This window comes from Pan troglodytes, chromosome 16 (genome assembly GCF_028858775.2).
Source record: "Pan troglodytes isolate AG18354 chromosome 16, NHGRI_mPanTro3-v2.0_pri, whole genome shotgun sequence".
Lineage (NCBI taxonomy): Eukaryota > Metazoa > Chordata > Mammalia > Primates > Hominidae > Pan > Pan troglodytes.
Window position 1 is genome coordinate 22,904,156 of NC_072414.2, and position 14,512 is coordinate 22,918,667.

A 14,512-nucleotide genomic window follows, 5' to 3' on the forward strand; every position below is an offset into this window, starting at 1 on the left:
TGAAGCAGCATAATTCATAACAGCCACAAAGTGGAAACAACCCAAATGTCCATCAACAGGTAAATGGGTAAGCAAAATGCATTTACAAACAGTGGAATACAATTCAGAAATAAAAAGGAAAAGACTGCTGATACACACTACATGAATGAACCTCAAAAACATGTATGTTGAATGAAAGAAGCCAGTGGCAAAAGGCCACATATTGTATGATTCCATTTATATGAAATGCCCAGAAAGGGAAAATCTAGAGACAGAAAGATTAGTGGCTGCCTGGAGCTGGGACTTTTGGGGTGATGAAAAATTTCCAAAACTAGACTCTGTATATTTACTAAAAATTACTGAATTACAAATTAAAAATGGGTGAATTCCATAGTATGTAAATTTTTAACTAAACAAACTGTTTAAAAATAAACGTATATAAAAATGCTAGTAAAATGAAGGTTCAGTGCTACTTCTGAGGCCTTTTCTATTACAAATGCATGGAGAAATGGAGGATGAGTAGGGTTCTCCAATACGATGAGAACACCCACTGGATGAGAGAAATTGTGATTATTAGGCTCTGCATGCATTTGTGAGTTAAACACACACTCTGACTGCATCAGTTCAGGATTACTTTATATGACACATTACTATTTGATTTTTTTCTAGGAGTCTTAAAGATTTTTGCCTTGTTAAAGTCAATCAAGTTTGGCAGTTGTTAAATGTACGTCTGTAAGCCTGGCCAGGCACGGTGGCTCACGCCTATAATCCTAGCACTTTGGGAGGCCGAGGTGGGCAGACCACCTGAGGTCAGGAGTTCGAGAGCAGCCTGGCCAACAAGGTGAAACCCCATCTCTAGTAAAAATACAAAAATTAGCCGGGCGTGGTGGTGCATGCTTGTAATCCCAGCTACTTGGGAGGCTGAAGCAGGAGAATCACTTGAACCCAGGAGGTGGAGGTTGCAGTGAGCTGAGATCGTTCCATTGCACTCCAGCCTAGGTGACAGGAGCGAAACTCCATCTCAAAAAAAAAAAAAAAGTACTTCTGCAAGCTTAAGCAACATTTTGTATTCATATACTATGCAACATGAGTATATAGTCTTCCCTCAGTATCCATGAGGAACTCATTCCAGGGCCTCCTTTGGATACCAAGATCCACAAATGCTTAAGTCCTGGATATAAAATGATGTTAATATTTGCATATAACCTATGCACATCCTCCTGTACACTTTAAGTTACCTCTAGATTACTTATAACACCTAATACAATGTAAATGCTATGTAAACAGTTGTTATACTATACTGTTTAGAGAATAATGACAAGGAAAAAAAAGTCTGTTCGCGTTCATTATGGCCAAAGCTTTCCCCCTCCAATATTTTCAGTCCTGGGTTGGTTGACCACAGATGGGGAACCCATGGGTACAAAGGGCCTACTACTGTATTATACGAAGGTAGTTTTTAGTCTATTAAACTTTATCTGCAAACTTAAAAATTCTATTAGCTGTAAGTTATTTAATATGTAATTATCCTTTGCTTAACTGAAAGATTTTTACATCACCGTTTATTCCTACCAAATATTACATTACTAGCTATTCAGCAGTTCAGTCTAAATTTCTTCATCTCAAACTGCTTCCTTAGAGTCATAATCTAGCATGAGCCAGAAGGTATTTAAACTAAAACAAATTTGTACAAATTAGACAGCAAAATTACAGAGAGAGAATGCCCTGTCAAAATTAACACTAAGTATTAATCCATTAGGGGATGGGACCCACCCTTCCCATAAAATAGGAAGGATAATTTAATAAAGGGTAAAAACTGGACTACTTTCTATTCTTCTATTTGCAGTCCTTGTGCCACTGGTTTTTATTCTTTTTTTTGAGTCTTGCTGTGTTGCCCAGGCTGGAGTGCAGTGGTGCGATCTCTGCTCACTGCAACCTCCGCCTCCTAGGTTCAAGTGATACTCGTGCCTCAGCCTCCGAGTAGCTGAGACTACAGGCGCACACCACCACTCCTGACTAATTTTTGTATTTTTAGTAGAGACAAGGTTTCACCATGTTGGCCAGGCTGATCTCGAACTTCTGACCTCAAGTGATCCACCCGCCTCGACCTCCCAAAGTCTGGGATTACAGGCTTCAGCCACTGCGCCCAGCCTGTGCCACTGTTTTACTCAAATGATGTGCAAAATCTGTAATGTATTTGATGGTACTGTAGTAAATAAGAAATAGCTAAAACTGATGTGATTTACTTGAATGGGGACAAGCAGTAAACCAAGGCTGGCTGGCATGGTGGTCATGGTGCTTTCAGGAGTTACTTTAGTTACCTTGTAGGACTACAGAGAGATGTTTGCTTTCTAGCATGTATACAAGTTCTGCTGAATGCTTAAGGAATGCCCTGAAGAGAGAAAAGGAAAAGTAGTGTTAAAAATCAAATTTCCACTACAAATACATAAAGTACTTGAAATCAAGCAAATCTAATTTCTCACTTTACAGATGCTCTCTGACTCATGATATTCCCATAACTCATGACCCATGATAACCCACTGTAAGCTGAAAATACCCTAAACTGAGACTGTGTGGCTGACTGGCAGCTGTGGCTCCCTGCTGCTACTCAGCATCACAAGAGAGGATTGACTGCTTTCTACTGAATGCACATAGCTTTCGCATTACCGTAAAGTTTCTTTAGTTACTTATACGATTTCTCAAAGGAGTATATTTTGTAATTTTTGTTTTCTTTTTAAGAGACAGGCTCTCATTTTGTCACCCACACTAGAGTGCAGTGGCATATCACAGCTCATTGTAATCCTGAACTCCTGGCCTCAAGTGATCCTCCTGCCTCCACCTCCTGAGCAGCTAGGACCACAGGCACGAGCCACCATGCCTGCCTAGTTTTAAAATTTTTTTTGTGGAGATGGGCATCTCACTATGTTCCTCGGCTGGTTGTGAACTCCTGGCCTCAAGTGATCCTCCTGCCTCAGGCTCCCTAGGACAACAGGCACATGCCACCATGCCTGGCTAGTTTCCAACTTTTTTGCGGAGATGGGGTCTCACTATGTTGCTCAGGCTGGTTGTGAACTACTGGCCTCAAGTGATCCTCCTCCCCAGAGCTTTGGAATTACTGGCATGAGCTACCACAACCGGCCCCACTTTGTAAATTTTTTTTTTTGAGATGGAGACTTGCTCTATCGCCCAGGCTGCAGTGCAGTGGCGTCACCTTGGCTCAATGCAACCTCTGCCTCCCAGGTTCAAGTGATTCTCCTGCCTCAGCCTCCTGAGTAGCTGGGACTACAGGTGCGTGCCACCATGCTTGACTAATTTTTGTATTTTTAGTAGAGACAAGGTTTCACCATGTTGGCCAGGCTGGTCTTGAACTCCTAACCTCAGGTGAGCCACCCGCCTTGGCCTCCCAAAGTGCTGGGATTACAGGCATGAGCCACCATGCCTGGCCTCATTTTGTATTTTTTCATCAGGGAAATTCATAAACCCTTTATAAAAAGGAAGGGGTTGACTTATGACAAAACTATAGAGATTGAGAAGAGATTAGTGGTAGCCAACAGACACAGATGGCGATGAGGGTGCACCTGTAAGAAGGCTAGCACAGGGGAGCCTTGTCATGGAACAGGTCCGTATCTTCCTGTGGTGGTGGTTACGTGAGCCTACACACGTGATAAAATCGCACAGCTGTGTTAAGGGCATGCACACAGACAAGAGCATGTATGAACTGGTGAGTAAGAGCTATCCAGTGTCCCAATGTCAGCTTCCTGGTTTGGATGCTGTACTCTAGTTACGAGATGTTACTATTGGGGGAAGTTGGATGAAGAGTAAGTACATGGCCCTCTGTGCTATTTTTGTACCTCCAGTGAGTCTGTAGTTATCTCAAAATAAAAAGTTAAAGGAAAAGAAAGTAAAGAAGTACAAACCTTACATATTCTAACCATCGAGTATTTTCCAGTGAAGATAACCATTTCTCTTCAGTTTCTTCAAAAGGCTCTGTAATAAATTATATACATACACATTTTTACTTTTTATTTTATATGATCCCTATCAGAGTAAAGAGATACATCAGTTTCTAATATTTAAAAGTTAGCTTTAAGTAAATATCATGCATTTTCACTTTAATAACATGGAATAAGCATTTAAGAAGACATTACAATTCTGTAACAAAGCAAAACAAAGCATTCCCCTGGGGCTCCATCATCTTCTCTCTCGCTCTTTCAGGGAAATCTTGGAGTCCAACCAACTCTGACTCCCAACAGCTAAGAATTCCAGCCGTCCCTGCTCAGCCTATGCCTTGATCCTGGCCCTCCTGACCTGTGAGGTCAGCTGCCCAGGCCCTAGCCCTTGGCTTTCTCACTGCAAGCCTTGCCCTCCTGCTTCCCTGCCCCACCCCTGCTGCCAGTGGTGCCTCTGTGCATGGCTCACGTGGCCTGAGGGCTAGCCACTGCATGAGGACAGGCATCCTCACTGCCCTGCCCAGAGTGCACATAATCATTCAGGACACTAGTTTTTTCAACAACTTGCCCCTGCCCCACCCCTGCAAGGCCCTCCCCCAGGGAAGTGCTCACTCATTGCTCAAGATCTGCTGCAAGGCTGCCTTTGCTGACTCCCTGGTGACTTAGAGGATCTCTCGAGGAGGACCCACATTACACCAAAGATGCTTTCACGTGACTCATCCCGCAGGACACATGAAAGCCACCTGGTACGTTTGCTCAGATATATCAGAATTCTGATGCTACAGATATAACACAGCTGTTTGATACCCATGTCAAGTCACCTATCTCAAAGTATAACTGTATGTATTAAAATCTTAATAAGTTTGTCTGTAAGGTAATACAGTGTTCTACTCAGCAAATGCTTTTATAAAAGTATTCTCCTATACCTTTCATCATCTGAAGGAAATTTAATACACTCATTTTTCCCCCTCTAAAACAAAAAGTAGTTTAAACTTAATTCCTTAGGAGGTTCTGAAGTTCTCATACAATAATATATAATTTGTACAAATAGTTCCATAGACTCCTTAAATATATCTATTTCTACATTTTTAAGAACATCACTTTTCCTGACATCTTATGCAACTCTGTATCCTGTGTTCATTATATATATGAAATAAGAATGAAATTACCATTAACGCATAGCTGCTTCAGTTTTACAAATGCTGCCTGTACTTCTTGAATATTAGGCAAGGTCTTATCCAAATCTGATTTGTAAACATCACTTCTCTGTGGGTGACTTTTAGTTATTGCATTACAAATCCTAATAAAGACAAAAATACTTTAGTCATTACTCATTCATTTCAGCATATATTTATTTAACCCTTACTATAGACCAGGGGATAGAAAGAGGAATGAGACAGGTAAGGTCTCTGCCTTCATGGAGTTTACTTTTTTTTTTTTTTTTAAGACAGAACCATTGCTTATCTTATTTTTTAGTTTTAGAGACTATTCCATCAGGTTTCTCTGCATGATTTTTCTGTATTCTCATAAAACTGAGAGTGAAATCAAGGAGAAGACAGGTAAACTTTGTTTCCCTCTTAGCACCCGACTTCTCCCACCCATCTGGCTTTGACCACTGCAGAATGCTGCCATTCACCTCACCGCCACCCCCACGTGCAGTGCACAGAACAAATTAGATCATTTCCTTCTTTTTCTTTTTGAGACGGAGTCTCATACTGTCGCCCAGGCTGGAGTGCAGTGGCAGCATCTCGGCTCACTGCAACCTCCCCCTCCCGGGTTCAAGCGATTCTCCTGCCTCACCCTCCCGAGTAGCTGGGATTACAGGCACCCGCCACCACACCTGGCTAAATTTTTGTATTTTTAGTAGAGGTGGGGTTTTACCATGTTGGCCAGGCTGGTCTCAAACTCCTGACCTTGTGATTCACCCCCCTTGGCCTCCCAAAGTGCTGGGATTACAGGCGTGAGCCACCGCGCCCGGGCTCATTCCCTTATTTCTGATGGGAGAAAATAAAGCACATCCATTGGAACACTTGCCTAGGAAACAGAAACACTGCCAAGCGGGGGGGGGGGGGGGGCGGGCAGCATTGCATTTAGATTAAGGAGACCCTACACTCCCACATCTTTCCACATGATGTAGACAGAAGGATGGCAAACCAGATGCACATTCTCCAGCTCTAGAGAATGCAAAGCACCTATTCCCACAGTCTTAACGATTTGCTGTAGGATGAACTGCAAGTACAGACATTCACCAAAATTCCTCCCACCCTTCCTCTGTTCTTAGGAGAGAATGGGCTACTATAAATATGTGCCATGGGGTCTCTAGATGTTTTCAAAGGAAACAGCCAGGACTGGGATTCCCATCTATATTCAACGGGTAACTTCCACACCACTTTAAAAAAAAAAAAAAAAAAAAAACCCTGCTGTTGTTTTTTTTTTCCTGAATAGAAAAAGTAATATAAATTAGTGTGGAATGTTTAAAAACACCTAGAAAAGATAAGAAAAACAAAATCACTCAGAATTCTAAAATTTTGGTGCAATCTTTCTAGGTTTCCTCTATGCACCTTTATGTGTATGGAATTTAATGTAGGCATGAAAAATAAAATGGCACTGTACATTTGCTTGATAAACTGATTTTTAAAAATTAAATAACATGAATATGCTCCCATTTCATTAAAATATGTAATGTGTCATGAACCTGCATGTCATCTTTGTGCAAGGGCTATGCTAACCTTCCCTGTATCATTCCAATTTTACTACTGGTGTTGCCCAAGCAAGTGGGGAGTTGACATTCTTCGTGGGGTGGGGTAGATGATAAGATAAATGGGCTGTGGTGAATGCCATGGATGATGTAATCATGAGATTACAGGCTACTTTAGGTCACATGGTGAAAAACAGCTGCTCTGTGAAGATGGTACTGAAGCCGAAACCTAAATGAATAGAGAAGCAATGTAAAGATCTGGGGTGAAAATGTTCTAGGCAGAGGGCAGCTAGTGCAAGGGCCCTGTGGCAGGTAACAAGCATGGCTGCTGAGAAACCTAAAGAAGGCCAGTGGGGCTAGATGACACACCTGAGGGAAAAAGGTTAGGAGACGAGGTTGGACAAAAAAGAGGATCTGTTCTACTTATGAAGAATAGGATAGCTGAAAACACAAAAGGCATTAAAGTAATTTTCAGCTTAATAAATCACTGAAACTGCCACTGATTATAAGGTTTTATAACTAACTCTCACCCAACAATGCTACAATTGTCCCTTTAACAGCAAAATTCCTAACTGTGCACTTCATCAGCATGTATGCTAATGAAAACAAGGCTTGGAGTATGACACAGCAGACAGTTAATTCCAAATGGAGTTCAGGTAAATCAAAATCCACAGAGAATACGGACTCGTGTGAACTATAGTCACCTTCCTTTCCAGAAAACTGAAGGGTCATTTGAGGGTCACCTGACGGTTATTTGCTTCAGTGAATATGGCTCTGTCAGTTACGGTACAGTGGAAAAACCCTACACTCTGGCTGTACCAAAAAGGACTGTGATACACAATTTCTGAGGCTCTATAAGCCTGTTTTATAAGATCTGTTCATTTACTCCTCATTTATTCAACAAGTATTGAATAAATATCATATATGCTTCCTGGGTGCTAAATATATAACGGTGTGCAAAACAGACATAGTCCCTCATCTCATGGAGTAAAAACGACAGGCGGTAATCAAACTGTAACACACACATATATAATTAAAAACTGAAATAAATGTTAAAAACTCAGGAGCTCTAAGAACATAGACTTTTGAAGTCTGATCAAACTTTAGAGGTGAGAGAAGGCTTATCTTGAGGAAATGATGTTTGAATTGAGATATAAAGAATGAGTGAGCTGGGTGCAGTGGCTCACGCCTGTAATCCCAGCACTTCGGTAGGCCGAGGCGGGTGGATCACCTGAGGTCAGGAGTTCGAGACCAGCCTGGCCGACATGGTAAAATCTTGTCTCTATTAAAAATACAAAAATCAGCTGGATGTGGTGGTGGGTGCCTGTAATCCCAGCTACTCAGGAGGCTGAGGCAGGATAATCACTTGAACCCGGGAGCCAAGATCGTACCACTGCACTCCAGCATGGGTGACAGAGTGAGACTCTGTCTCAAAAAAAAAGAAACAAGGAGTGCCAAGTGGGTAAGCGTGGAGAGTGTTCCCAGATGAGTGCAAAGAAGGCAGTCCAGAAGGGAAGAGCGCTGGACAATGTCAGGAGGTTGAAAACACCAGGGAAAGTCCAGGGGGCTGGAGCCCAGGGGGAGAGGAGACATGGAAGGAGGAAATGATAGCACTTGTAACACACAGGCAGAGGTGGAGCTGGGTTTGTGGAAGCACATGGGTTTGCAAGGTGTCTGAAAAGTGAAGTGAGAAAATCTGAGGAGGGATTGGTGATGGGGAAGGGAAAGAAAGAGGAAGGCATCCAGGATGACCCCCCGGTTTCTGAGAGCAGGCTGGGGGAGGGCATGGAGGCCATATCCTTGAGTTTGGTTTTGGACATAATGAGTTTAAGGGGTCTCTGAGACCTCCATGTAGAAGTCAAGGTAGACTGAAGATATAAATGTGTTGGTCACTAAAGCCACATTCTTGGGGAAACTTCTTTAGGAAAAGAATACAGAACATGAGGAAGCGGCCTTAGAATCTGTGTAATGTCTGGAGAGAAGAGGATGGGTCTGCAGAAGGCACGGAGTGCCAGTGAGGAAGAGGGGCTTCAGGAGAGTGGAGAGGAGCAGAGGCCGAGGGCCCAGGCGGGTTTAAGGAGAGAGTGATCAATAGTATTGCTCGCTGCTATGAGCACAACTGAGAAAGGCCTCCTACTTTAATGATGTGGAGGTTACTAATGACCACAGCAGATGATGCCAGACTCGTCTGTGGTGGCTAATTAAAACCACTGTTCTAGCTATTGCAAATGTGTAGACCTAAATAAGACACATCAAACTACAAGAAAAGTTTGATTTATCCTGAAGTGTCTCAACTGGATATCACTGCACTTTGAAAGTATGTTATAGGAAATGCTATAGCAAGATGTCAGCAATGTAAGATCCACAAGTGTCTTACAAACCAAATAATTAAATTATATTTAGTGTAACTCCAATGTCAGTTAATTTTAATATTATCACATTCTTTTCAAAATGGCAATTCTTATATAAAACATGGTGCTAACTAATTAGTAAGACTATGCATTTTGTTATTTTCAATTAGTAGGGAACTCACTGTAGTTACACAACAAGTAAAACTATCTAAAGTGACAATGACCATTTCTCAATTACCTCTGGTCAATCTTCCTCTGCTGCAGCACGTCTTTGATGAGGGCCATTCGCACAAGAGCACTGCCGTTAGAGTGGCTCCAGCACCAGAGCTAGGGGAGAGGCAGAATCCTTACTTCACTGTGTAGAAACAATGGACGTCAGCATTCATAAAATCCAACAGAAATCACTTACTGGCATCCTTCTCCCAACAAAAGAATGGGAAAAGATCTTTAGATCTTGGTCTGCTAAAGAACTTGGCACTACAATGTATTCTGGAAGGCTGGAGGGGAAAAAAAAATTATATGAGTGCTGTGCTAAAAGCAGGAATAGTGTGCTCCTGCAGACCCTATAAATAATTAAGCACAGTTGTCCGCATTTAATGTGCACCCCACTTAGTAGCCACATGGTGGGCACCATGGGGGGGCAGTGACGATCCTACACGTTAGTCTAAAATATGTGCGATATGACCAATTCTTAAAAATCTAAATTTATAGCATGAGAAAATTCCAAAGAAGGTATTAGAAATATTTTCCAGAATGACTATTAAACATGTATGTGTTCACTGAAAAATATATCCACCTTTGTTCTCTTGACAGGCTATGGTTAAGGACACCAGGCAAACAAAAGAAAACCCCACAAATCTACCAGGAGCTTTAGCTGTCTTCTTAAGTCCCTCTTCTACCTTTCCCCATGCCTAAAAGGCACAGTCAGACTCTAGGACACTGATCAGACAATAATTACTAGTGGGCAAGCTCACTGCACCTCAAGACATCTTCCTTCTTTCCCCGACGTGGCTGGGCAGCCCCATCACATGTTTCTCAGCACATATACCAGAGTGTGCTGGCCGTGAAGCTTAAATTCCAGGGGAAGCAAAAGATACAAGCTACATGCTGCAAAGCACCTTTCTAGAACTGTACTAGAAGTTCCTGGCACTGGATTAACCAGTAATAACACAGTAGTGCTTTTCTTCCTTTTTCTAAAAAGCTGCTTATGTGCGTGAACTAATGAGGACTTCAATGACCTTAAAATAAGGCATTCCAAAAAATTCATAATAACTAAATGACATTAAACAAATTAAAAAAACAAATTCCTAGTCACTTCTAGAAGATCCCCTAGGGAACCAGCTCACTATTTGGAAAAATGTTAAGTAAAGGAGAAAATGTAGATATTTATATTGCTTTTCTTGTACGAACTGTGTTACAGGGCACTAAAGAGCTGGTGAGAGAAAAGTTCGATAAAAGCAGAAAGATGATAGAATTAGAAGGTGAACAATCACAATCCTTAGTGAAATAACGATCTGAGCAATGATCCTCCCTCCCAGTGCAAAACTATTTTTGGGAGCTCAAACCATGATATAAGAGGGGAACTTTTACTGGGTGGATCAGGTTGACACCCTCTAAGCCCACTGGTCGTCAGGATTACAATGAGAGAGACACAGCCAGCCAGCCTGAGATGGGATGTGACTCCACAGGAGAACACAGAACCACCTAATGAAACATTCTTGCCAAAAGTACTGAACCTGAATCCGATTAAGCCTCTGTTGCTAACATTTTAAAGGAAATATTAGAGACAGAGGAACACATTACGGGACACCCTGGGGATAAAACCAGCAATATCTACAATGTGGAAAATTCTAGGGAACAAATGACCTGGTTTGTCAACAAATAGTAGGTAAAAAAGAGGTGGGAGGAGACTGTTGCAGATTAAAAGGCCTAAGAGACATATTAAGCAAATTCAATGTGAAGACTTTAGATCCTGATATGAACAAACCAACTGTAAAACACCAGTTACAAGATATAATGCAATAAACACTGACTACTGATGACAGTAAGGAATTACTATCAACTTCTTTTAAGGGATACCGTAATTTATATTAATAAGCCTTGATCTTTAAAATAAAATATTTATTAAAACATTATTAAAAATAAATATTCTATTAACCACAACTTGAAAGTCATCAATGACAACAGAGTTTGATGATTATTCATAGGGAAGTGACTTCCAGCCATATATAACATTGCTAAAATTGTACTTACCAAGTGGATATCATGTAACCCTCGTTAATAGAACAAACTCTCCACCCGGAAGCACCTGTCCTCTTGATTTCTCTGTCCCAATCCGAGTAAGTTTCAAAGAGTGGAGTTTTCTGGCTACTGCCACCACCAGCTCCATTACCTCCTCCTCCTCCTCCTCCTCCTCCATCTCCTGAGGGAATTCCATTAATTTTGTTTGCTGTAGGAAAAAGCAACATTATGAATTTTAACAGTCACATTTTCCCCAGCATTCCCTCTTCTCTGAGCCTCCTGTCACATGCATACTCTGATGTGCTGTCTCTAACCTGCTTCACGTTCCAAGTCTCTCCGAGAACTGTCTTGCCCTTTCCATTTAAAAATAACTCTTCTTTTTTTTTTTGACGGAGTCTCGTTCTGTCGCCCAGGCTGGAATGCACTGGCATGATCTCGGCTGACTGCAACCTCCGCCCCCCGGGTTCAAGCTATTCTCCTGCCTCAGCCTCTTGAGTAGCTGGGATTACAGGCACCTGCCACCATGCACCATGTCCAGCTAATTTTTGTATTTTTAATAGAGACAGGGTTTCACCATGTTGGCCAGGCTGCTCTTGAACTCCTGACCTCAGGTGCCCCACCTGCCTTGGCCTCCCAAAGTGCTGGGATTACAGGCATGAGCCACCACGCCTGGCCTAAAAATAACTCATTTAGTCTTGTCCTTATCCAGCTCTTTTACAACTCCGTAAAACAGCTTTGATTTTTCTCTCCTTCTACTGGCTCTATCTTCTCTGCCTTCAAAGTAAACAGGTCAGTCAACATGATATTGAAAACACTTTGATCACGCTGGACCACTCTAGCTACTATGCTATACATTTTTCCTCCTTCCTTTTCCTGACCACCTTCCCCCAGAATGAAGAATGGCTGCTGCCTAGATTTCCTCTCCATTTATTTTCTCTTTAATTTTCAATTGTCTTCCATCCCTACCATTCTAACAGAAACTATTCCTAACCCTTCCTCATCTCCATCCCTAATTGTGGGGTAAGTCCATGTCATTTGATTATTTGCTCCACATATTTTGCCTGGAAAAATGAAACATCCAACAATCATCTCTGTCCTCAATCCCTTCAAATCTTTAATTTTTCTAATACCAACTTCTCACCTACCTGCTCTTTTCTATCTGCTCATTAGAAAATTCTTGGTTTCCTGTATCTACTCGATTTTCCTTTGAAAAGCTCATCAGGTTCCTTGTGCTTTGCTAGAGTGCTGTTTCCACATGAAGATTACAGCAGGGCAGGCCTAGACTTGCATTTCCTTAGAAAGGAGCCTGCTCTGAAAGAGAAGTAATGCTATCTTCTGGGAGCATGCTCACAGCCTCAAGAGTGCCTGCAAAGTGATTATTGAGAAACAAGCTGTCCCACAAGTCAGCCAGATCTACCTTGGCAATATCTGGTGACAGATGGCACAAACCATTCTGGCCCAGGGTCTTTCTGCTGCAGGCTGCAACTGTGGCAAGTCTCCCAGCTGGCATCCCCAATGGAATATTCTGCTGCATTTAAACTAGCCAGCAGCTTACCACAAGACAAACTTCCCTAAAAAGATGTGTTCATGATGCTAGTCCCTTGCCTTAAACTTTCAATAAGCTCATTTTCCAACCAAATCAAGCAAACCTAAATGGCTTCTCTTGGCCTTAGAGATCCCTCACGTAACTTATCTGACCTTCATTTCCCATTCTCCTCTGCAGCCATGCACTACCCTCTAACGTCCCATGAACATGTCATGCCCATTCCTACTGATTATTCATTAATTCCTGGTACAAGACAGGTATTTTCTGAGAACTCCCCATGTGCTAATGCCTGAGAGCAAAAAGATGAATATGATTTTATCCCTATCTTGAGAGCATTAATAAGTGTGATAATCACAGAGTACCAGATGTCTGAGTGCAATGAAGATGCAAAAGAGAAGGCCCCTAACTCTCGCTGCAGAGAGAGGCTGGGGCAGGAAAAGCTTCATGACTTGACCACAACTAAAGAGAGTTCTAAGGAACAAGTCAAAAGTTGCCAGGTAGCTGGTGAGGAGGAGGTAGGCATGCTAGACAGAGAAGAACTTTAAAAAGATGGTGTAACTGTATAACATCAAGTAACTAAATACAGCTAGAGCATAGGGATTCAAGAGGTGATGGAAGAGAGGTGGGAAATCAAATAGGGCCTAGACTCTAGTATGTTTCCCAAAAAAGTAACTTCTAGCCACACAAGCCCATTTAAATTTAAACTGAAATGAAAATCAAATAAAATTAAAAATTCAGTCCATCAGTTGCACTAGCCACATTTCAAGTACTTAACAGCCACATGTGGCTAGTGGCTCTAGTGGCTGCCCTACTTCCATCACTGGACGGTGCTGCTCTAGATTACAGAGGGGCTATGTTAGGAATTTGGACTCCTCTTAAGTGGTATCAGAATTATCCAGTGATTCTGATTTTAACAAAGCTCATTAAAAAGTAAAATGTTGCTGGGCACGGTGGCTCATGCCTGTAATATCCCAACACTTTGGGAGGCCGAGGTGGGCGGATCACAAGGTCAGGAGATCGAGACCATCTTGGCTAACACGGTGAAACCCTGTCTCTATTAAAAATACTAAAAAAAAAAAAAAAGCCGGGTGTGGCGGCACGTGCCTGTAGTCCCAGCTACTCGGGAGGCTGAGGCAGGAGAATGGTGTGAACCTGGGAGGCAGAGGTTGCAGTGAGCCGAGATCGTACCAGTGCACTCCAGCCTGGGCGACACAGCGAGACTCTGTCTCAAAAATAGATAGACAGATAGATAGATAGACAGATAGATAGATAGATAGATAGTAAAATGCTCATTCTAAGCCCACATCCTAGAGTCCCACTCCATCTCAGGGCCTTCTCTGGAGTAACACAACTAAAAAGCGTGTCTGTGAGAAGGAAGACTTAGGAGTTATGATCTCTCCAGAACACAAAACCTGCATATGGAATTTTTGGCAAAGCCCAATCCATACAGTGTTCCAGTGCACCAAAACAAAGAAAGCTATTCAATATTAGAAAATCTAAGTAATTCATCATATGACTACATTAAAGACGAAAAAGGCTATATGAATGACTAGCTCTGTAAGCGCAGAAAAACATATGATAGATACCTGTTTATGACTTAAAAAAAAAAAAACCCAACAACGTTAGCAAGTTTGGAATAAAAGGGAATTTCCTTAACTGGATAGAGGGTGTTTATCAAAAAGACATAGCTAAGAGCATCTTCATTAAAAGCGGGAAGTGAAATGATGCCTGCTAATATTACTGCTATTCA

The 14,512-nt window shown here is 41.9% G+C and overlaps 1 protein-coding gene and 1 non-coding gene across 12 annotated transcripts in view; both read right to left on the reverse strand.

Moving 5' to 3' along the window:
• Nucleotides 1-14,512, reverse strand: part of MTMR10 (myotubularin related protein 10) — a 52,989-nt gene that overhangs the window by 10,779 nt on the left and 27,698 nt on the right. For all 11 annotated transcript variants that reach the window (XM_003318047.7, XM_063794064.1, XM_009440710.5 and 8 more), the window contains 6 exons: nt 11,229-11,424; nt 9,385-9,472; nt 9,214-9,302; nt 5,096-5,226; nt 3,894-3,963; nt 2,298-2,368 (listed from right to left, as the gene is read on the reverse strand). In XM_003318047.7, coding sequence (XP_003318095.1) covers nt 2,298-2,368; nt 3,894-3,963; nt 5,096-5,226; nt 9,214-9,302; nt 9,385-9,472; nt 11,229-11,424 — 645 coding nt within the window. The remainder of the gene's footprint in view (nt 1-2,297; nt 2,369-3,893; nt 3,964-5,095; nt 5,227-9,213; nt 9,303-9,384; nt 9,473-11,228; nt 11,425-14,512) is intronic.
• Nucleotides 6,598-6,700, reverse strand: LOC112205826 (U6 spliceosomal RNA). The gene has a single exon (XR_002939909.1). It is a non-coding gene; the product is annotated as a U6 spliceosomal RNA (small nuclear RNA).